Source organism: Larimichthys crocea, chromosome XIII, assembly GCF_000972845.2.
Source record: "Larimichthys crocea isolate SSNF chromosome XIII, L_crocea_2.0, whole genome shotgun sequence".
Lineage (NCBI taxonomy): Eukaryota > Metazoa > Chordata > Actinopteri > Sciaenidae > Larimichthys > Larimichthys crocea.
The window spans coordinates 4,710,913-4,735,557 of record NC_040023.1 but is presented as its reverse complement, the minus strand read 5'-3'; the positions used below and the strand labels follow the sequence as shown (position 1 = coordinate 4,735,557).

Here is a 24,645-nt window from a genome sequence, read left to right as displayed (position 1 = left end):
CAGAATTGGCCAGTGAGTAAAGGAAGCTGAAGATTTGTGATATTTTCTTGTGTCTTGTACATTCAACAACCATCCAAACATTTAAGTGTGAATCATGATTCAGACTCTTCACTCACGTTGCCTTCATTTCAAAATAAGAGCCTTTCAAAACAATTAGTTGGAGAATGATTAACATCATTTATTCAGCTGGCTAACCTTATATCAGCTTGGATTAGTTAAGCCACTTTAGATGAACATGTTTGTTAAATGAGGTCCCACAGCTGGAAAAACACATCACGAGTTTGGCTTGACATAATGAGTATGCAAAGACATAAAGTTTAGCATAAACCTGAGAGATCACATGGAAGAATGTGTGCAGTGAAGGATGTAAAACTGATTTACTTTTTATTACCCTGCAGTGTATATATTAAATACAGAGTTGGCGTTAGCAGCTTCCTCTCATTGACCACGCACCACAACTTAATGAGGGGGGGAGGTTAATGGAAGCTTTTTTAATGAACCGGGCATCCATTAATAAGAATACAAGATCTAAATGTCACTGATGCAGACACCATCCCATCCATTTTATCGTATTTTATCTTCTGTAACCTCTGACAGCAACTCGTCTGATGGAAACGCAGCAGTGGCATCCCCTCCCCTGCTCGACTCCCACTTAATTAGCTGCTGCAGCGGCACAAATGGACAATGGCGTTTGAGACTGAATGCAGACTCGCCTCTTGATATTCCCTTTTGAGTTTGCGTACAATGATTGCATGTGTGATATGAATGTTACACCTCGGACTCATTAGCAAGAGAGATCCTGATCATAAGTGTGAATCTTTTGAACTGTGAGATGAGGCGAGTCCACCCTGGTCTGAAAGAGAAACTGCAAACAAATTGATTAATTTTCTAAACCGCTGTTTAGCTGATGGATGCTTAGTTATTAATTAATAAATAAATATAAGCTTGAGAGGTTTGTGATGGTGTGATGGTGTGTTGATGTATATTTACTGTGGGCATTCATTTTATTTCCAACAGATAAAGTCTCAATATGATAACTTTAGACTGCAATATCCACATGAGCACTTATCTGATTTGTTTCCTTGTATTTGACAAGGGGACTTTCAGTTAATATAGAAATATATACAACTGATAAGACTTCAAGTGCTGGAGGATCAGTGGTAGAAGTTGAACCTGTCATGGAAAGGAAATTTCCTTCTTCACTTGCTTTATATCCTCTTGTTAAATGGGACATGATAGAAATTGTAATAAAACTCCCCACAGCCATGGACAGAATAATAATTTTGCCCCAGGAAAATGTGTTCCCCATTTGATTCCCACATAATACAACCTGAGCCAAAGAAACAACACAATATATATTACAAGTGGATTATATTCATGTGTATATGTGCTGTAACACATGATAGATGATACACGAAACTGTTGCCACAAGTGAGGAAATAATATATTTTATGTCGTAAGACAGTGATAAATGAATAATGCTTCTATTCCTTACACTACTGACATTCACCAGCTGACCACAAAGTCAGGCCACCTCAGGCGTGGAGAGAAGAAAACTCACGTCTCTGCAGTCAAAGCGCTGAGGTTTTGTCTTTTATAATGGAGAGGCCATGGTTGACTTCTCTTCTGTCTCAGCACCAAAAGGCCACTCATGTGGTCTGTGAGAGCCCCTCTATCAGCACTGACAGCCACACTCAGGTCTCTGTGAAACCCTCCGCTGGACAGAGTTCATCGTGAGCTGCAGAGTAAGCCCCCGTCAAAATGTCCACATGCAGTGTACTGTAAACGATCTGCTTTTGATTTTTAATCCCTCACAGAGGTTAGCTCCGTGGATTAAAGCTATCTTCAGTCCGGCAGTCACGTCCTGCTGGCAGAGGCATGACAACTTTATGGTATGCAGAAATGTTCCTTATTTAGCTGTAGCAGCATTCTTCTGAAGCACTGGACCCTTCACAGGATGTCCATATAGGATACATACAGTATTTCATACAGGGTCATGTCATAATCCGAAGTTCAAATAAAATGTGAGTTTCCAGTGAGTGTCAAGAAAACGAGAAGAGCCACAGCAGTCCGATGTGTCAAGAACCCTCTACAGCTGAGGAGGGACTCACAGTGCAGGAGGAAGATTGATTTCATTAAATCCAAACCCAGACCAAAGAGGAAGAAAGTAAACGATGAAAGAGAAGATGAGGAAGAAAGTGAAGAGGAGGTATTCTTCTTTGTCTGGCCGGAGAGCTAGTCCAGATCAAGGCAGGATTGCAGGTGGGGAAAAAAAAAGACTGTGAAAAGAACTGAAACGTGCCCAGCCAATCTCCCCTTCATAAAATGCAAAGATATAAATAAAAGAATACAACTCCCTCCATTTGTTTTAACTCCCACAAGATTCTATTCCTATTTCTTTTTTTACCGCTGGTTATATATTTTTTCTAAATTCCTCTCTAGACATGAATTCAGCAGGTTGGCATTTCTATTTGTTATTCAGTTGAGATGTTTTTGGTCTCAGATGAGATTTTAAACTGAGGTCCTCGTTCACTGTGGTCATTAAAGATCTCATGGCAAAGGGATTTTGCCGGTACAAGTGGCTTTATGTGTCCCTCCCTCCACCTTGAGCTGATGTGTGGTCAGCGTTCTGGCTTTTAATGGCCACTGTGCAGCACACTGGTGATGGTTGAGGTGAGTTTGCCCCTTCAGTATGAAGGCCTATGAGTGTAAAGCACTATATAAATATAAACTATTATTATTATTACATTTGTTTGGTTTGTGACTCTTTAGGCTTTATTTTGTTGTCAGCTATGTTGACATTTAAATGATGGCTCATCAATCTATTAATTATAGATTCTTCTCTTGCATGATTATATAATTAATAAACTGTTTTAATTAAGCCTGAATTTATTGTTCAACCCTGTTTTTTGTGATGTAGTCAAGCTAATGCTTATTAATGAAGCAATGATTTTTTTGTATTTGTATGAATATATCCTTAATTAAACTGGAATTAATTACGACAAGAGTGTTGGTGGATATCAAGGACAATGATGAAACAGACTTTGCACTTCTGCCACACTGGAAGCTCAAAGAACAGTGGGGCACTGTGATTTGTAATGTAGTCATCACAAATACACTGTCCATATTTACAACAGTAGTATTGCATTCAGAGACAAATCAAGCCAGACTTCAACACCATCAACACTTTCCAATTTGCTTGCTGCTTACTGTTCAGGTTACATGGGGGAAAAAAGTTTAAAGTAAAGGTTAGTAAGCATCACAAAGAAGTCAGATCAAAACTCCTAACCTTGAGATTTTTGCATTTTCCATTGCCTGGGGCAGGTAGTTCAGATGCAGGAGGTGTTACAATAAAAATGTGTGAGCTGGCCTGTTGCCTCTGGAGTGAAGTTGAGATGAATGGACCACGTTTGTAATAAGGAGAAAGCTTAAACACTCACATTTCCCAACTTTGTTTTTTACCCACCAACTCTTCCTACTTTAAGCTTTGTGTTGTAATTGCTATTTTCCGCATGAATCCTATTAAAATATGCCAGTAATATATGAAGCTGCATGGGGAAGTAGCTGAGAGAAGAAAAGACTGCGGCAGAATCCTGCCTGGATCCTTTTGTATGTGTTTGACTGTATTCTTATTCTCACCACACACATTGGACATACATAATTCATTGCTTTCTCCTCCTCTATAATCTTCTAACACCATTTTTTTTGCTAATACCCAACTTGCCATTCTTTCTAATCTCTCTGCAGTGAAAATAACATGTCATCCATACTTGTTGTTATGAAAATGGCTTTAATCTACAGTATTTTCACTGAAGATCACAGGTGTAGCTAATGATTGTCTCTGAAAGCTATGTAGACTCAAGGACCCTCTCTTCATACATTTCCATTAGCCTGTTCTTTACACATTTTTTTTTTCTAAATGGAGAGTACAATTAACCTGAGAGTGATTGAAAGCAAACCGAAAATCTAGACCATGCACATTTATAGCCGAATGCTGTGCTTGCTGAGTTATTGACACTTTCAGATTCCTTATTTTGCCACATACTATATGTGTTCAGGGAAATATTACTGCTGCTGTTCAGTGGCTACATTTCTTCAAGTGAAGGAAGTAGAAAGGTTTTGTATCGCCTGTTGGATGGTAGACATACAAAGTGTAGGACACCGATAGTCCAGCATATGTTTAGATTTAAGCTACAGAATTACTTCAGTTATAATGAAATTGTTGGTCGATTGGTCCACCATTTCGGTCCAACATTTCAATTACTACTGTATGTTGTCCCCTGACTTATTATAACCACCAGCAAGTCAAAGTTTTCATTTAACCAGTAAAACATCTCCTAAATGGATTGGCACAACATTTTGCACAGACATTTACAGTCCTCAGACGATGTATCAAACCAACTTTGGGAATCACCTGACTTGCCACTAAAATCACTGTGGCGTTGACATCTTGTGGTTTCAAGTGAAATGCTTCAACAACTAAAGTCCTCATCCAGTGCCACCATCAGATAAAAACATACAGTTGTCCAGTTTATGACCAAATGCATGCAAAACTAATGACGTTCCCAATTATACAAATTTCATATCAATACAAACATCAGGTGTGTGTTAGGATTGCTGTTGATTAAAAAAAAAGGTAATTCAGACATTCAAACATATTTGCTGTTGCAAATTGGTTGCATATATACTTTCCAGAAGAAAGCGCTATTTAATCAAGATCTTGGGAGTCATTATGACAGTAGTAGCAGAAGCACCACCACCAATATAGTATTCTTCATGCATATTAGAATATATTGAGCTACTGTGAATATCACATCAGGGATATGAGCCCTCCCCTCGGTTGTTACAGTGGCCTGCCCTTGGTTTATCTGCAGGGAGGCTTCTCTGTTGTTGTGGATAGAGCAATCATGATAATTGATAAGTGGCTGCTAGTGAAGGTAACCTCAGTAATTAAATTGAAACCCGTCAGCTCAGCTTCCACTGGAGCAATCCAGTGTAGATGTGGTGCAGCTGGTCTCCATGGTGACTGCAAGATGCTGATTTGAATTTGCAGAGGAGATGCAGAGTTGGATGCTTAATTTTCTGATAGCGGTGGATAGCACACTCTGGTCCTCAGAGCAGCCTTGAGCCATTTCTTGTGTGTTTATCTGAGCTCCATTGGAAATCCACTTTGCAGTCCAATGTCACGATGGACTATATTGAAGCACTCTCCACTTTTCTAATTGAATCATCCTCATGCAAGTTGGATTATTCCATTATAAGCTCAATAAATTTCAAGAAAATGAAAAAAAAAGAAACCAAAACAGAGGCTTTTCAGAAAAGAAGCTCATTGATTTTTATCTCAGCTTCATTTTATTTTCTTTATCTTTGCCAACACTTTGAGGTTTAAAACACAGCTGCTGAATTAGAAATCTTTTATACAACAGATGCACCAGAAGAAGTTACGAAATAATATGTTAACACTACAAAATAACTAGTTTAGTGTCAAGTATGATCAGCACAATTGCCTTACACAGTGTACTGCAGCCATGGATCATACAACAAAATAGCATCTTACACATATGCACAGTTATTTGTATTAACACGGGCTTTACAGTGTTAAGCAGTTTTATATGAAATAGAAAAATGACAAAATAGTTAACAACAATAATGTAAAATGGTAAAATACAAAGATACAAAAAGAGGCATATACGAGCAGAATGAGAGAAGAGGATTACAGGAGTAATCAGTAACATGAATTCTTCAGTAACATCGATTGAAAATCAATAGGAACTCCTCTTTAACTGCTTAACGACATCCTCAGCTCTGCTGGTTCACCTCGCCTACCACACTCTCATTGTCTTACATCTCAGACACCTCATAATCTGTTTCAAATAAACCAAATACACTACAGTTAATACATAATTCATGACAAACCAGGACTGAAGATCTGACTTCACACTGATGTCAGAAAATATTAATTGACAAAAATGTGTTATGTACCTTCTTGGAATATAACTTGTAAGCCCATAAATGGATGTTTCACTTATTTACAAGACATATTTTGGTTCATCTGCACACAGTACTAACATGGTTAGTTGGCTGGCGAGCTAACTGCGAACATGCTTGCCGAATGGCTCGAGGAGCTTCTCTCTATTTTCTCTCGAACGTTGTGTTTTCTAATCCTGCCATTTGGTTCAATTAAAAAGTTATTGAAAAGGGAAAATAAAGCTCAGTCAGTCAGGTAGCAAACTCATTAGCTCATTGGCTTAGCTCACTCAGTGGGGACAATGAGTTCAAAAGATGCACTTCTACCGTTGACTTCTGCAAACTATTTCCTTTGAGTGGAACGGTTTTTATTTTGGCGGCGCAGGCTGGATTTAGCTCTCGGGCCCTTAAAGGTTAGCACAATGGCAGAAGTCAAACTTGACAATATTGAAACATTGCATGGGGTTTAAGATATTAAAGTTGTTTGATCAGCTACGTTGTATAAATATATGTAATAACGTAATATAACTTTAGATGTTCCACTGTGTAATATTGGGATGCCGAGCTGCCAGGGAGAACATGTGCTTTAGGGGATGATCTGGGAAAGATTACAGCTTGTTGGCTTATTGTTTGTCCTCAATTATAGTGAAGGTCAGAGGGCACATGGTGCTCCGGGATGCAGGGTTTAGTATCAAAATTCCCCAGGGTTGTGGATCAGACTGCTTGTTTGTAAAGCTTGAAACCTCTGTTGTCATTGGGGCATTGTATGACCAGCATTGATCCGTAACGCTTGGATTCCTCTGCCGCTTTGTCACTATGTGCAACAAGGTGTGTGTGTGTGTGTGTGTGTGTGTGTGTGTGTGTGTGTGTGTGTGTGTGTGTGTGTGTGTGTGTGTGTAATGTTTTATATTACTGATTGTTTCTTTTGCACTGAACCACGCACAGAAAATTACAACAATGACAACATGTTTTATATAAACAACTATCAAACAACTGAAACAATTTTAATAAAAATAAACAAATAAATAAATAAAAGACAAAGTATTACCAGTGAGAGTAATTCTGCGCATAACATGTGATAAAAGCTGACACAGGGAAACATTTTTCTTTTGATTTGCCATCCATGTAAAGTTGTACAGACATGCACTCACACCCACACACTTCATGTGTGATCATACCCTGAATGCACATGGTTTGTTACAGTTAGAAGTATTTATCTTTTGTTGATTTGTCATTATATAATACATGCTTGTCAGTCTTTCTTTAGGAAAACTAGTTCTGTACATTTCTGTCATTCTGCCCTTATATAACTTGAATTTGCAAAAGTAATGGTAGCTGAGAGATTTCCTGCAGCACTTGGTCGAAGCAAAGCAGAGAGGCGGTATATACAGTACACTTTCAATCACAACTGTCTTTGACGGAAAATATGCAGGAAGGTATCACAGTCCCCTGCTGCACGCAGAATAGTCAATATTTATTGTCCCTATCCTGTGGATAACTACAGTCAAAAAGCAAATTGTTGAATCTGGAAACAGAGCAGGAATTTAATTCTGCACTGCATTGTTTTCTTTCACTTTTTTTCCAGTTAAGCCACATGAGTCAAAAGCATTATGCTGAAATATTACAATCTAAAACGTGTAAAGAAAGAGTACAGAATCACAAGCACACCTCAAATTTTAGCCGTGGCTGAAGCCAAATTTGTTGCAATGCAAAAGCCATATATTATCTACAAATTCACATTCATTGAAGTCCTTTTATTTATACTGTATATAACCCAATATCACAAATCACAATTTAGCCTAAACAGGCTTTATAATCTGTACAACATACATCCTCTAGACCGTCATCGTCTTTTGACATTTCAACATTAATCAGATCATATTCCCACATGAAAGCAAATTTCCTAAACTTTGCATTATTACTGTTGACATATCTCATCTGGTATGCGAAGTTGCTATGGTCATTAACTTCACGCCATCTATTGACTGATGTCAAGATCTGTTGGAGTAAATAAATTACCCAGAATAATTACTATTTTAATTTATGCCACTCAGAATGTCTTAAATGTGCTACAGATATTCAACGTGACAGATGGCAGGCTTCTTGCTCTTTTAAAATGCAGATCAATAATCTCCTTGAAGCAGCGTGTTTGTCGACATCAGGACAGGCAGCTCTGCCTTCACCGTGATGAAGCCGCTCTGCTGAACAAGAGTTTCCTCGTTTGTTGACTTAATTTGTTTTAAATAATGGAACAATAAAGTGTTGGAGCTGCCAACAGTGTTTTTCAGTTTAGTAATTTAGCTCCAAGGATGACTGCAGGGTTGACGCCGCCAATGAAAGTCAAGGAGGTAAGCAGAAAAGTCAATAGAAATCCAAGCTTCAGTATTTTGATGCTATTTTTCCATCTGAGCATAAACTAAGCTTGATTATGTCTTTAGGGCCTTCACATTTTCAAATCCATGGAACATTGAGTCCAGCATTACTCTTTCAACAAAGTTGTTATGATAGAAAAAAAACACAGAACAAGTGTATCTTTTCCCTTCTTCTCCGGATAGAGTTGTTGACCTTGCTGTGCAACAAAGTATTCTGTAATTCATCATCCAGCTGTCGGTGTGTATCACTTGTGTGGTTCTTCTTTGTAAGGCTCATTTGTTTTGTGTTGATGTTGAAGATACAGATGGCAAAGTTTTCTTTTTTTTGCCTTTTAAATATTCTGCAATCAGCAAAATCTGAAGAAAAGCATTAAGACAGAGGACAAAGTTTCACACTGCTGTCCTTTGTTCCACCCTCTTTTATGACAATGCACTCTGAAAGATGGTATCTTAATGATGTTTTCTTTTCTTGACAAGATACAAGCCTGTCTGTGTTTTCTTTTTTTCAAAAAGTCCTGTACACGTTTGCACTCTCATCCTTTGGGCAAACAAATCATGCGCTGGGGATCTTATTCCATAATCTTGCTTTGAAATTTTCTTCGGGCTATCGCACCATCTACTGTCTTTGTAAGTTGTTATATTTCCGTCGAATAAAGATTCCACTCCGTTATCAGAACTTTAGTAGAAACCTAAGATCAGAGTGAAACTTATTTTCCATTATCTTTAGCTATTCCTTTGAATGTCCAATATGTCAGCCAAATTGGAGAGAATAGATATATATTAAATCTTTTTCTCCGAAATATCTCTTAAAATTCTGTTGTGGATATTTGAGTGACCTCAGATTGCAGATCTTGCTGGATCCTCCTTGAGCGAGAGCTGTGGGGGACCCAGTCCATGCCTAGTCATGCCGGCTTCTTCCCTGCTTCTGTTGGAGCGCAGACTGACACCGGCTCCCGAGTGTTGTTGCGGTCTCTGGACAGAATGTTCTGCTCCACCCGTGTCCGACAGGGAAGGCAGAAATCCCTGAAGCATCTCTTGAAATTTTCATCCAAAAATGCATAGAGGACAGGGTTGAGGCTGCTGTTGGTGTAGCCCAAGGCGATGCACAGGTGCCAGCTGGCTATGACGAAAGGGTTCCTGGTGTCAATGTCCACCATGGTCTTCACAATAATAAAGATGTGGATGGGGGTCCAGCAGATGATGAAGGCTGCCACCACCACCAGGACCATGCGGGTGATGCGGCGCATGTTGCGGTCTTTCTCCTTGGAGCCTGAGAGCAGACGAACACTCCTCAGACGCAGGATCATCAGGCCGTAACATATGGTGATGACCATCACAGGAACCACAAATGCAAAGATGAAGACACAGATCTTTGTCACTGTGTCCCAGTACCAGTCAGGGTCAGGGAACTTCAGCATGCACATGGTTTTACCTGGAAAGAGGGCAGAATTCATTAATGTATCCTAATGTTACTGTTATCATACTATTGCTGCTGCTGTGCAAATTAGAGACTATCAAGAATATATTCCTGCATGTACAGACTGTTGTCGGTAGCAATGTGTTTTTCCAACCCTGTTGCTAAAAAAGGACATGTTTGGTATGTCATAGGACAACAGCCCATACCAGAAGACAAAGGTGTTTATTGCCGCTTCATACATATTCAAGTTAGATGAAAAGCTGCAGACTATTCAACAGACACTTCAATTTAGATTAGGAGTACGGATTGAGAACATTCAGCAACTGAACTATTGGATAAGGTTTTGAAAGGGCATGGTTATGTTTAAAAAGAAAGTGAACCCTAATTGCAAATCTGTGTATTGCCACATGAAACTGGACTGCTCTACAGGCCCACCAGCCTGTTCACATATAGTATATGGACTATATATATGGAAGTAGCAGAATCTCTTTTAAAGCTTGTGAACATATTAAATATTTTTTGTAATTTCCTCTGAGTGGAATTATATTTTTCTCCATTGCAACTATATAGCCATACAATGAAGTAGGTCAGTTCTTAAGTGATGCGTTTCTACACGAGGATCTGGTAGCTCATTAAAAAGATATCTATAAGTGAGTGGACCACAATGATCCCGCCCCCTTTCATTCGAAGTAGTAGTTGCATTTAAGTAAGAAAACTGCCATTCTTCAGTTTCCTAAGTAAAGTAAAAGTGTGGTTGCTCATGTTTAGGTTCTCGCTCCCACATTTCTAGCGCCTATCCCATCTTCTCCAGGTCACACTGTTGAACAACTTCTGAGTCGTGAATCACAGTGGGCAGTGCCAGGATGTAATTTAGTGGTGCCATTCACAAGGAATAACAACCTGTTGCACCTCTAGTCTTTGAGTGTGTGAACCAGGGTTACTTTGCTACATAGAAAGCACACTAATCTCCGATTGGCACTGAACATAAAACATGTGTTCCAGATTTGAATCAGTTATATGTTAATGTTTCTTTTTCCTTTCAGACATCTATTAGAAAGACATTTTACCCCTTCAAGGTTGTGATCTAGGCTAATCCAAACCAATCATTCAAAATGCCTTAATCTGGTGGAGATTTTGTGAGCAGGAAAAGTAGTACAGTTACACCAAAAAGGAAATACCCTCAACTACAAATAAGAATCAAGTATTATGCTTGGGTTTCAATGCAGGGTTTTTGGATCCAGTGGTCTAAATGTTTCAAAGACTTTTCCACTCATTCTGAAAATCCACAAAAGATTATTCAGGGTCATAAGTGTAGCTCCTTTGTGTGATGAAGGTCTTCAGGACTAGAAGCATGGCATAATAAATGCTAATTGTGCAGATCAAAGCCTGTGAATGGTGTCTGTTCTTTACGGATTGCCATACTGATTCTCTGTATGACAGCTAATGCTTGTACAAAACATGAAGACTTGAATTGATAATGAATGTGGAAGAAAACACTATCTCACCACTATCCGTCACTTTGGTCACAGCCATGATCATAATTGGCACCCCAATCGCAGAGGATAGAACCCAGATGAGCACGTTGATGAACTTAGCCTTGACCGGCGTCCGAAACTCCAGCGCCCTCACGGGGTGGCACACGGCGATGTAGCGATCCACACTCATCATGGTAAGGGTGAAGATGCTTGTGAACATGTTGTAGTAGTCGATGGCAATAATGAGCTTGCACAGGACTTCCCCAAACGGCCAGGTGTTCATGAGGTATTTGGCGCTCTGGAAGGGCAGCGTACTGGTGGCCAAAGCGTCTGCAAGAGCCAAGTTGAAGATGTAGATGTTTGTGGCCGTCTTCATCTTGGTGTATCTGGTTGTGATCACAGAGCAAGAGAATAAGCAGCAGCAGTAATGAGAACAGCTTTAAAGTCTCTGTTATGGGATATGGGGATTTAAAAGTGATATTCACTGCGCAGCTTGTTTTCATGGCTCAGATGAGGAGTTAAATCCCCCATGGTATAGATGTGCAGTGTAGAGCTGTGGATGTCTAATGCTAATTCTTCACAGCTTAGATTTTTTCTTATAGATGACTGATTTGAGATAATGGCTACAATTGGCTTTCTGGTCTCTGATCAAGCAGCCTACTTGCACAGAAAGCACCAGAGAGTTGTGGAAAGAAAATACTGCCACTATCAAATTGAGGGTCATATATATTATGTATGTGCTGGACTCTTTTAGCAGCTTTTAGCATGGGACTGCATTTTTCTTTGTGTGTACATGAGATCAAGAAGGTTTTTTTCTCATGTATATGAAAAAATAATGATCATCAACACCACTCTACAATATTGCATTATTGGGGTCAGAGTTTTCCTCTTGGGCATTAGACTTATTTTCATAAAGGCTTCTCTCATCAGAAACCTTGCCGGATGTGTTCATGCCGTACCTCTCAGCTCATTTAGTTTCCTAGGAGGTAGCAGGGTTTTTTTAATTATTGCATCTGAATGCAATCCAACTTGCCTGCATAGAGCTGCCCAAAGGGCAAGCATTAGGGGCCGGTGCTAAAGTGCTAAATGGTATTAAGATATATGGCATAATAAGTATTACAGAGAGAGCTGTATGTTTTTGAACAAGAACAGCAGATTACATAATCGAGAAGAAAAATGAGAAATAATATTCGTGTTGGTGCTGTAATCTTCTGTTTCACTTGAATCCAACTAAGTTCTAAATGGATATAGATTTTTCTTTTGGTCATATTTCACTCAGGCAGTACAGACAGTAACCTTGGGGTATTGGTGGTAGTAGTGATGGGAGCATATTTACAACAAGATTTTACAGCCGAACCTAGAAACGCATATTAATTTGTGATGATGCTGTATATGTAAATTGTATAATCCTTTACCAGCATTAGCACTGAATTTAAATAAAATCATGTTTTCATCAGGATTTGCGGATGTTTGCTGTTTTTTATTGGGCTAAGCCAGCCTATAAGGGACTGACTTTTGTTAATAAACACGTCTCATTTGTATTAATGGAAGTGATTAAAGGATTAATACTTGCTGGTTTGACAGGTTTCTTTGTGTCAAACTAGTACCGTGTCCTTAACGTAGACAGTCATAGAAATAAAGTCCCAAACAAGGGACTAAAATATTCAGGAGTGGAGAGATATTTCAAGGAATTCACAAATTTTTGGTACATTATTATGCCAACGTGACACCATGGGATGGTGAATGAATAACATTTTGTGTGTCATGTCTAGGCATTTTCATGTGAAGCTGCATTATGAGTTTTGATCATGCAGGGAAAAAAGTCTCTTCATCGTCATGCAATAAACGTGTTAACATTGTGAAACAGTTCTTACATACATTACTTAAAATAAGTATAAATGACTGCTGACTTTTGATTTCACACAGGACATGAACAGGGGTCTCCTGTGTTTGTCTGACCCATCCATCCAAACAATCTTTCTTCAACAGGGAGAAAGCTGCATCTCCAGAGTAACAGTGATATATATAATATAATGTCCGAGCTGTACACTTTCATGAATATACTGGATGTGGCTAGCTGCACAGCTTGTGCATGAGCCAATGATGTGAAGCATAATGAAAACACGTTTTTCATTTGTTTTGCTCTGCTTTTAGTCGGTCTGCCAGCGTACTACTTGATAATTGAGTAAGTGAGCAAGGTAGCTCCAAAAAGAGCCTTTAAGTGTTATTTATTGGTATACCCATTAGTTGTTGCCTTGGCAACAACAAGGTCCCTCACTGTGATGTGTTGTTGTCTTTCTGGAAGCAGGACTCTCAGCTCATGCCATACTCATCAAGAGTTGAATTGATGACATTTATCAGATGGCACTTTGGGAGTTGGTCCATTGATGATATATTAGTGACTGAACTAAATTGAACGTGATAGAAACTTTGTCAGATATAATAAATAGTTTGACATGAATGTACTCAGCTGAATCACAAAATATATAATTAAGATGGCCACTGTCAAAGAGTTGAATCAGCTGAGTCATTGCTCACTGTCAGCAGACAACATCCTAACAAACAATGTCTCCTCTTTTCAGTGAAAGGAGAATCTGATTCAAATGTACACATTTATACTGAGTTAATACAAATATTTATGAGTATATAATTAATGTCTACATTCTACATTCAGTTCTAGAGAGCTGCTATTAAGCATACTGGATCAATGACTTGGCTTATTGGGACATTTAGCCTAGATGAAAATTAAGCCTGATTCAAACTGCATTTATACCTGAGTTTTGTTTTTTGTTTTGTTGCCATGGGCTTGTCCTCTTTGTGAAGTTTGACTTTTAAGTGAAAATGAAGTAAGACAAGTAAGATGTTTAGATAAAAACACCAACACAAGGGCGAACGGTAGCATAGTGGGTTGAGCGGCCGCCCCGTGTGTGGAGGCTACAGTCCTCGCTGCAGCTGCCCCTGGTTCGAATCCCACATCGGACGGCCATTTACTGCGTGTCACTCCCCCTCTCTCTGCCCCCTGCTTTCTGTCTATCTTCAGCTGTCCTATCATTAAAGGCCAAAAAAATTATCTTTAAAAAAACAAAACAAAACACCAACACAAAGTAAAATTTGGGCAAGTCCTGGATCATCTTTTCTTTTTATTTCTAAGTAGACCGTGTCTTTAACTTCATCGGCTGCAGCAGATGGTCGCCCACCAATAAGCTGGGTTCTGTTCAAGCCTGTTAAAAGGAGGTTTTTCTTTGCCATATACTTGCTTACGTTGGGAATTGTTGGGTCTCTGTAAATCGTTTTATTAAGAGTATGGTCTAGACCATATATGAAAAGTGCCATGAGATAACTTCTGTTTTGATTTGGCACTAAGTAAATAAAATTGAATCAATTTGAAAACGGGACATCTGAGTTTCATGTCTGTGTCAGATTTCTGATTGAAATTCACTTCACACCAATGTTGCTTAACATCTCTCTCTCTTTGCACCTCCCCTTCATTTGTCCCGTGTCCTCATGAGGAAGGCTTTTAGCTTTCTCATTTGACTTTGCCTTGCTCAGTGTCCATGACGATTATGAACGACACCCTGTAATTTCCCGGAAATTTTAAAGATGAGCTAAATGAACGAGGAGCGCTGTGAATATTTAATTCCTCACCTCCACCTCGAATGTCATTGTCATTTAAATGAGGCTTAAGTCATATTTAATGTTGTGAATTACAACTGTGCTTCTTAATGTTACGACAAAATGTCTGTAGGTCTGTAGACTATCCATTCAGTATGGATCTGCAACACATTTTTAGTTCTTCATCTTTCAATCTCGACAAAAGGAAACAGTGAACCTATGAAGTCAGCAACGCGTGGCTGCTTTTGAACATTCCCGTGTATGTTTGATCATCCTGATCTGATGCCTGTATTAAATACTTACGGCAAAGGTGAGCAGTGAGCTTTACGTAAGGGCTGTTGGTGAAGCGAGCGCCATGGGATAAGGGAGAAAATGAAAACTATTATAGGTTATGACAAAAACTGTCACAATCTGTTTGAAGCCTTTTTGTCACGCGGAGAAGATCATGTTCATCCTCACTTTCAGAATGAAACCCTCTCTCTAACCCAACCTGACAAGTCAGGCCTGCACACGGTGCGTCCCATGTTGTGACAGAACTCCCTTCCTTCAGTAAACAAGCACTGTGTGTGTGTGTGTGTTGAGGCCATACCACTCATTCTGGTATAATATGTGGAGATTAGGATAGAAAATGGAGGAAAGGTAAAAATAATGTCTTTGACATCAGACTGCAGGGTCTGTTTGTACACACGAGTACACTAAATAAGGGGTAAAATAACTGAGATTTGAGATTGGTCGATACAGTTTTCTTGACCCCAAGATATTATGTCACATCCACACTGGCACAAAAGAGATCGGTTCAATTACGAGGATATCAAAGACCTGGCAGCGTGGCATGAAGCAGCTACAAGGGAGGCGGTTTTGTGCTATTAATGCATGACTCTGAGCTCTAACTTGTGCTTCCCCTCAGCAGGAGACGAGCACACGACAAGACTTTAATTTCACACTGTGATGTTATGGTTAATTGTTTAGCATATAATTCAGATAGAGCGGGGAAGCTTTTAAGCACCCATCTTGCTTTTTTGCAGGCTTGGAGAAGCAATTATGTCCAGACGTACAGTAGCACCCTTTTTCATGTTGCAGTGAAGCAATGCTTTCCTTTGGCACTCGCTCTGTGATGTTTGATCACCCACTTTTCTTTTTATGGTATCCTTACAGTGTGGACTTTTTGCTAGGAGGCCGTCATGGCTGTCCAATCCCTTCCACAAACACATCCACATTAGAAGAAATAGAAGTCTCAGCAAAGGAAAAGTTTGCTGCCTCACAATAGTCTTGTCTCGGTCTCATCAGAAATAAATCATCTTTTTAATTTCTCCAAGGAGCACAGGAAAAAAAATTATCTAAAACAAATGATCCTGTCTAGTCACGAGGAAAAGCAGAAGGCTTCTTCAAGTTTTCTCCTTATGAAGCAATAAAGGGACAAATCAGACATTTGAAATATATTTGTGGCAAATTAATGAGATTCTCGTTTTTTGAAAGAAGAAAGACGCGACATCGAGACTTAAATTTGATCACGCAGACAAATGCCTGATATTATGTAGATCCATTTATAAGCTAATCAAGTTTCTCTTGGATCATACTGTCATCTCGAGTGCTGATTATTGCAGAAAAATAAGAAAGATAAAGAATATTGAAGATCATTAGGATCAGCTTTATACAAGAGGAAGGCTAAGAAGTTTGAGAAAATGATCATGATCTCGCGTGATGTTAATTTAAAATCAGGATAAACAGGGTGGAGGAGGACGAGATGTTAGAGGAAAGCATCACATGGCAGAAAAAAAAGCAGCATCCAATGACTGCTGTAACTGACCTCTGGTGTCTGTAGGCCATGCGAACGATTCCCCAACGAGATGGACTGCCATTGATCACTACCATCGCTACTGGTTTATCATTCAGCTCACCATTTATCAAACGCCACCAGCTCAGCACTATGTAAATCACATCTAACCAGACAGGGTCGAAAGTGCACACTATAATCAAGTGATACACGGATATGTGGAGCTCTGAAGCTGTCAAAAGGCTATGAAAGTTCATCAGATAAGCCAAAAATATATGATAAAAGAAATTATAACATAATTACTTCACTTATCTTTCACTAATTCTTTGGTTTTTCCTATTTTAGGACTCTTTATTTAGTCATTTACCTTTTCCACACAACATATGCTCTTTTCCTCATGTTTATACTGTACGATAAGATGGTGATGATATCCATATTTAAATGTAAAACTAGTAAAACTACGTTTTTTTAAATGCATTATTTTGGAAAGCAAAATCTCTTGTTTGGTCTATATAGCATTTAATTTAAGTAAAATAAACTTTATACACGTTATTTATATACAAACATACATGTCTCCTTTTTTATAAGTGTTTTCCCTTCTGGCTGTTTTTATAATCGAAGCCTTGCACAGGGTGTTTTATTTTGAAGAAACGACTGGCTTCTATACAGTATGCTATTTGTGTCTTTCCAGCCAGCTCGATTTACTCTGTGATGATTGACGTGGCTGCCTTTGGCGTCTGTATAGGAAAATTATTAAAAGGTCGGCAAGGATCAAGCTGAAAAATCGAAAGAGCAGAAAATAAATCAATGAAAGACTAGTCACTTAGATATATTTTATGAGTGATTTGCAAGTTAGAGGAAAATATAAGCATCATACAGTATTATTTTGATAAATAATTAATACTAGTTCTTGTCCATTCTTGTATTTTTACTGCCTTTTGTCAATTTCAAGCTCCTGCAAATCCACACTCCTCTATAGAGAGTATGTATTTGCATTTAAATCGGTCTCGATTCTTTATCTGTGTGCTAGTTCTGCTGACACAAGTCAGGCGTGACTCATTGAGACACAGTGGCCTTTGTTGACTAAGCCCAGAAAATAGACACAAACACACGCACCAACACAGACATGCTTCTACTGTCAATGGGATGTGATATTCTCAGCCGGTCCATAAAGAAAAAATGAATGATGTTGTGTTGACTCGCGCTGTAGCTACAGTACAGTATGAGAAAGCTCTCCAGGGTCTGCTTTCCCAGACAAATTGGAACAATAATCCAGAGAAGCAGAAGCAGCTCAGTTCAGAATCCACTTTCACACAAACTAATCCAGGCTTCCACAATGGCTGCACATCAAACTGATTTCAAATGGAGGCCACTAAATTGCAAGAGCCAGTTCTTATCTAAAAAAAAAAAGGTGTGGCATCAGCAAAATGAGGCGAGGTGGAGGAAAGAGTCGCTGGAAGATAAGAGGAGCCTACAGCCGCTGACCTGTCCTATGTGGACCATCTCCCTCCAGAGGTGTCGGTGTCAGTTTCTCCATCAGCAATCAGACTCGGGCACTCGACGCCGGAGCAGCCCAAAGCCAAATTCATGCTGGCATGTGCATCCAAGCAGTCTGTGATATAAATGAGGGTTTGTGTGCATTTGAGTGTCTCCATCCATGAATCTAATTGGAGGGAAGTATAAAAAATGTATGACCTTTGCCAAATTTAAAAGCTGCCTGATGCTGAAAAAAAGAACGGTGCTTTAAAATGGGCTTTTAGTTTCCTAAATCAAAGTTTTAATTACTGCTGAAACTATTAGTTAATTGACAGACGATGACTCAAGTAACATTTGGGCAGCCCACTAATCACTGAGGTTATTTATCAGGACACATCACTTACATTTTGTGGTTCCAGCTTCTCAAATATAAAGATTTCTTGTTGCTTTTCTCTCTATTTATTATCACTCGAAATTAAATCTCTTTGCATTTTCACACTTTAACATATTAGAGATTATTAACTGCAAACAAGTTGACATTATGCCAACGATGTTAGTCCAGTTTGCTAACAAGCTACCTCTCGTAATTCCACTCTGAGCCTCAAGAGGCCACAGCGAGTCACTTAATCGTCCAGTCTTGGGGGTGGGCGCTCCCTGATGCCTGGCCTCCTGGCCCCTGAACCAGATTTTGTCTTTGTCGCTGAGTCTTTGTGGTTGTAGCCACTGTACAGTAATTCAATACATTTGTTTTTTAAACTTATGGATGAGTTGCTCTTGACCAATGTCAGCTGGGATCAGCTCCAGCTCCCCTACTCCGTGACCCTGGTAAGGATAATAAGCAGTCACAGGAAAAAAACTAAACTTTTCTTTCTTTGCCACAGACGTCATCATTTATAGCAGCACACAATAAAATTGTCGAGCTAATAAATCCACAGTACACGTCGTAAACAAGTAGAGATCAGTGCTTACTCAGCTGTCTTTTTAAATTACATCACATCTGTGTCTTTGGGTTTGAGTGTCTTCACTGAGTTCGGTCCCTGCGAGCACCTTGCGAGTTTACAGATGTTCCACAGGAGATTATATATTCTGTCGTGGATGGTTAATGTGCTCAGCTTCCCTCTGCCTCCGCCTCAAAGGGGGTCTGGCATCAGTGATGAGTCCTCTTCACTCACACAAACGGCTGACGAATCGCTGCGCACAATTTGATTCACTGCGTCCTTGGAGCTCACGTCTATCTCCCTCTCACCTCCCTCACTGCTTCTTTCTTTTTTGTCTTATGCGCTCTGTTTTGCCCATTATTCTCACTCCGACTCCTGAATTCAAATAATGAGCAGAATTGTATATATTGTATGAGTTTTTCTTGCTTCGATCCAAAGACTGGCACTTGATTCATTCCTATTTTTCTTTCCTGCCTCGTCAGTACTCTTTGCAGGTGGAAAAACAGCCACTGGCCTTGAATACTTCACCTCCACCTTGCTGTGTTATCCTTGTCTGCTAAAATCAAGGCCATCTCAAATTCATTCCACCTGCTTGTTTAATTCGCCGGACCACCTGTAGTAATTAATGCTTCAGGTGATATTGGGGGGAACACATGCAGAGATTAGAAGGTAATTAATATAATGGGTGAAGACAAGTAGAGCTGCTGCAAAAGATATGAGCTGTTTTGTTCCTGACAAGCATGCAGGTTAGGTTAGGGCTGGATGTCCTTGCTATGGAAATGACAGGGTGCTTGTATCTAGTGACAAAGTGGGTGTATGGCTTTTTCCTACAGCTTTTAGAGCTGAGGGAGAAAGGCAGAGCTCGACCACGGGTGGACAATTACACTGCAAGCATCGACCGATGGACAAAATCAGTCTACTCTTTAGAAAACTCAGGTTATGGCTATAAAATCCTATGTGTAATGTGTTAGTTTAAATGTTTGAAACTACTGATTAGACGGAGAAAAGTATTATGAGTATTTAACTGCAGGATTTCCTTTTCCTCCTCCCATTGAAGCCCAGTCTTAAGTGTGAATCTGATGACCCACAGATCTATGTGAGCTAACCAAGACTCTGTTTGAGCAGCCCTCTCTCTGCCTGAGGCTCAAGCTGAGTCAGACCAAATTGAGAAACTGTGTCTGAGGCGAGAGGTTCAACTCTTTGCCCATAAAACTTGCACATGACATTGCTCTGTGCAGAAATAATGAAAGAACCCGTCTCACGGTTTATGCAGGGCGATCTTGAGATGCACATAGTTCACACAAAGAAATAGAAAAATGCAGGGAGGGGTGCATACAGGCACCCCAGAGACAACCAGAGAAAGAGGGTTGTTAATGCTGTGCCACCTGGGGGGGACTTTAGGATACAGACACTGTGTCCATCTTAAAAATGTCTCATTTTTGCAGCTGCTCTGTACAACACCACTTAATCTAAAGTAGACCCATTTACAGAGAAAGGCTTGCAGAAAATCTCACACTCAATCAGTTTAAAAGGAAAGATTTGAAAGTGTTTGCCAAAAAGAGTATGGTCCAAAAACAAAAAATAAACTTTGCATGAATATGCACAAAAACGTGTAGAATTTGTGAAATAATCACTAAAACTCATCAATACTTCATTTCAAATAAGGTCTCATGAGCGCACAATGACATACTGAGTGCATGCAGGTGTATTTCACGCAAGGCTATCAAGTCTCAGTAGTCCAAGCAATGATTGCAGAAAACAAAACAAAAAATCAGCAGCGTTTACCTGACCACCCCGTACATGACGAGGACGTTGCCCAGAAGTCCCACCACGCAAATGACCGAGTAGAGCGCCGTGATGGATATGGCTATGATTATACCCGCGGTGCTCCTCACCGGACCCTGCTGCTGCTGCTGCTCGGTGGAGTTCAGCAGCCTGTCCCCCATCAAGCTGCTCTCATCGTCCGGGAAGGTGACATTATAAGGGATGACGGAGTAGAGGTCGGACAGGGAGAGCTGAGCTCCCGGGACCGTGTACGGCTCCATGCTGCGGCCACTGCCGGCTCTGATTGTGGTGCTGAAAACTTGCGCGTAAAAATGTATCTAAAGGAAGTTAATTATTAGGAAGGTGAGGGGTCGGACTAAACGCAAGAAGTGGAAAGAGAGTTAAAGCGTTACAAAAAGAAGAATTGAGGTTGTTCTTGTGTTTTTTATCCAGTTGGAAGAGGAGCAGCTGGTCAGCTGTGCCTGTGCGCTCTGTTGTAGCTGTGTGCGCCTCTACTCTCCAAGATCTCCACCTCACAGCCTGGGCGCTCCTCTTATACCCGTGCGTCGACGTCAAGGCTGCGCATTAAGAGCGTCGAAACGGGGATTGTAAGGTGATGTGTGCACCATACAGACGCAGAATCCTGATTTGATCTTTAAAAATCAGAGCTGAGACAAAGAAATAATCACTTTCTGGACGAGTAATAAATCTTTCTCAGTCATAATCAAATGTAAACGCCTATCACATTGGATATCTTTTTGTCTCCAGGTTTGGCTATGAAACCAGGTGCAAGGTAGCTGATTGCAGAAAGAAACGACGTCTGTTCACAAGCTGTGAAAACGATCAACCCAGCTGCCAACAAACAAACGAGTCCAAAATCGATGAAAGTTCCCATTGAAGTAATTTAGGGATGTGCCTGAAGGGTTCCACACTGTTTTGACTGCTGTTGGATTAAATCCCCAAATCATTAGAGCCTCCTAATGTAGTTTTCAGTGCCGCTGCAGTGAATGAGATGATGATGGAGTGTATTGCAATTGAGAGAACAATCTAATCACAGCAAGGTCCTTTTACAACTTTCTACCATCTTTTATTATACCATCTTCATCAGCAGATGGAGTTGCCAATCCAGTTCTCATAGAAATATAGATTTTACACTTCAAAGAGTAACTTAACACCCCTTAAAACAGTTTTTACTGATCTCCAGAGCTTTAACGTCTCACCTTAGTGACTAACAGGTGTACCCCAGTAACCTGTGACATCACTGTTGGGTGTGGTTACAGGTGCAACAGAGGACATTTCTGACCAATCACCCCCACACCAAGGCTGGCTGTTGTCAGAGGTTTGTCAGGTTTGAAAGCCTCAACAAGAGAGGGCAGCAAAGCACTCATCAGCCTTGACTCTTTAAAGACTAATCGTCCGTGTTGGCTTAACCTGCAATAAAACATTTCTTTGGCCGCCTGGGTGCAGCGGAAATAAGTTGTAAACGCATCATTGACGTGTTTGAAGTTGAAATTGTGAACTCGTTAGCAGGCAATTCAAACACCGGCTGGTAATATCATCATTCATTTGGATTTGTAAGTTCAATATTCTCTCTCTTTGTAGTCTCTGTAGCCAACTCCTAACGAGGAAGTTCTGGCTCTTTAGCTACCTCTATGTTTGCTGTCTGCTGTTTGCTGCTGTGTAGGTAGTGTACATCTTTTTATGGTTTTTCATTGAAAACAACAGCATGCTGCATTCAAATTGACACTATGAGAGAACCAAACACCATAAAGACACACATTTCTTTCTCTTCAATGCAACATCCAACTGAATAGAGCCACTCTGCTTTAGCTACTGTACATCAATAAAACCCAGAGTGTCCTTAACACATCATGTCGCTTCCCTGCTGTCCCTCCGTAGGATTGATCAAGGTGAGCCAGAGGTGCAGGCAAACAGCAATTCCAGAGTTGTCTCCTGGGCAGACAAAAGGTAGATCGATCCCATACTGTACTTGCTCATCAACGCTTATCTGATGTGCCTCCTGGGAAATGAAATTCTTAGCAGATATACAACTGTGCTGCGATTCAGGTGGGCCATTAGCTGCTTCAGATCCATCACTCTCCTTAACCCATTCCCCGCCTCGCTCTTTCCTTTTTGATCATTCTCCCATTTAGACTCATCAGCCGGGCCACCCTCGCCACCTTTCCAGAACAATATGCATGTGCAGAAGCGTAATGTGTATCACTTACTCCTGCTCTCCTGACTCCTTTCCTTCCATCAGCGTAATTGAACTAGCCGTTTCTCCGCAATGTCATTTAATTAGTGTTGAGTTTTCCTCTCTGTAGAAGACTTTTCATTTGCTTTACGCTTGATGCAATTCCCAGAGTGCTGCCCCTTTTGGGAGATACCAGCTAAATTCTTAATTACCTCTAAGAGAAAACGTCTAAGGAACACTGATTAATTATGTTGTTGTGAATTTTACCTCCACACCACGCATTTGCATTTCTTCTTTGTTATGTTTTCTCCACCCGAGACAAATAATGAAGGGGATGTTGAGAGACAACAAGGAACAGAAGTCTCATCCCCCATTCCCAGCGAGGACTCAAAAGTGGACCGTGATTGAAAGGTCATTAGCTCGGATCCCCAGGCTAAATGGTAAAACAAAATTAAGAGGAGGAACACTCTCCACTCCATCACTCCAGCTGACCCTTAAACAAGGCACTTAAGTCTCAATTTACTGTTCAGTGAATCGTCAGAGCTATCGAAGCTTTGGATTTCTCCACATGCCGAAGCAGCCTGCAAGGGGCTGTAGTCAATACTCGACATTTTATATATGACACACAGGAGCAAAAGTATAAAGGATGTTTCTGCCAGCTCTAAAATAGATGAAGCTCCTCTGCTTTTCACAGTCAGATGTTAATAAAACAGCATCGAAAACATCACTTTGTCAGCACGATGTGTCTTGTGTTACAGTGAGTTCCTCATGTGGTAAATGTAAGCTTGTGTATGTTCATTATGTTGATTTATGCTAAATCCACGTGTGACGGCAAATTCACCTAGTACACCACAGTATCTTGAGCGAACACACACATCTGTACGACATGTGCAGAGGGACTAATTAGACTTTAAACTGGTTTTAATTTACAGATTTAATGCATTAAAGCTCCTCAACATAACATATGTTTATATTTCAGTGAAGAGTGTCCCATGATATTTTATTAGCCGAGTCTTTTCTAACGTGACAAGATTGCAATTTAGAGGAAATATAGAATACTTATTGTTTCGAGCACGAGGGGTCAAATTTAGATTTAGTGAACATTGGATTAACTATCAGCTGCACACTATAAATGAGGCCGTGACTGTATAAAGACATCTTAGCTGATATACAAGCCATGTCCCCTACACATGAGGAAGATGTAATGCAGACCAAACTATATTTTATGTCAAAATGAGGAAATGTTGTCAATCAACCTACCTGGAAAGTTGCAAAAATGTTCACTTGACTTCACTCAACTTATTTGTTTTCTGCCAAAATAAGCAGCCTCACAATGCACTCGTACAGACTGCAGCATTACTTAACTTGTTTATGGTTTGGTAAGCTTGCACTTGGCAGGACACTGAACCCACGATGCAAACAGGAGCTGACTTTGAAGGCTTTTATTGCCAAGACAAAACACAAACAGATAAGACAGGAGGCGTCCAGGGGGGAAATCTTCAGGGCAGACAAGGGTAGGTTAGTGTGTCAGGGACAAAAACAGATGTCAAAAAGAAGCTTCAATCCAAAAACATCTACAACAAAGACTCTTCAAAGAAGGTTTCTTCAGAGTCTTGGGGGGTAAAACCGGAGTTAAATACTGCAGGAGCTAGATGA

General features: G+C 40.1%; 1 protein-coding gene across 1 annotated transcript; it reads right to left on the bottom strand.

Moving 5' to 3' along the window:
• Positions 1–8,658: 8,658 nt before the first annotated feature.
• On the bottom strand, positions 8,659–21,459 carry oprd1a (opioid receptor, delta 1a). Its single transcript, XM_010739867.3, has 3 exons — positions 20,817–21,459; positions 11,262–11,617; positions 8,659–9,771 (listed from the first exon to the last, which is right to left on the bottom strand). The coding sequence occupies exons 1-3, from the start codon at positions 21,074–21,076 to the stop codon at positions 9,242–9,244; spliced, it is 1,146 nt and encodes a 381-aa protein (XP_010738169.1). The 5' UTR covers positions 21,077–21,459; the 3' UTR covers positions 8,659–9,241.
• Between the last annotated feature and the right edge of the window lie 3,186 nt (positions 21,460–24,645).

Excerpts from the sequence above, each read along its gene's own strand:
- oprd1a (XM_010739867.3), bottom strand. The coding sequence starts at position 21,076 with ATGGAGCCGTACACGGTCCCGGGAGCTCAGCTCTCCCTGTCCGACCTC. Across the intron at positions 11,618-20,816 it reads GTCATGTACGGGGTGGTCAG|ATACACCAAGATGAAGACGG; the intron begins GTAAACGCTGCT and ends GATCACAACCAG. Across the intron at positions 9,772-11,261 it reads GACCAAAGTGACGGATAGTG|GTAAAACCATGTGCATGCTG; the intron begins GTGAGATAGTGT and ends CCCTCTTTCCAG.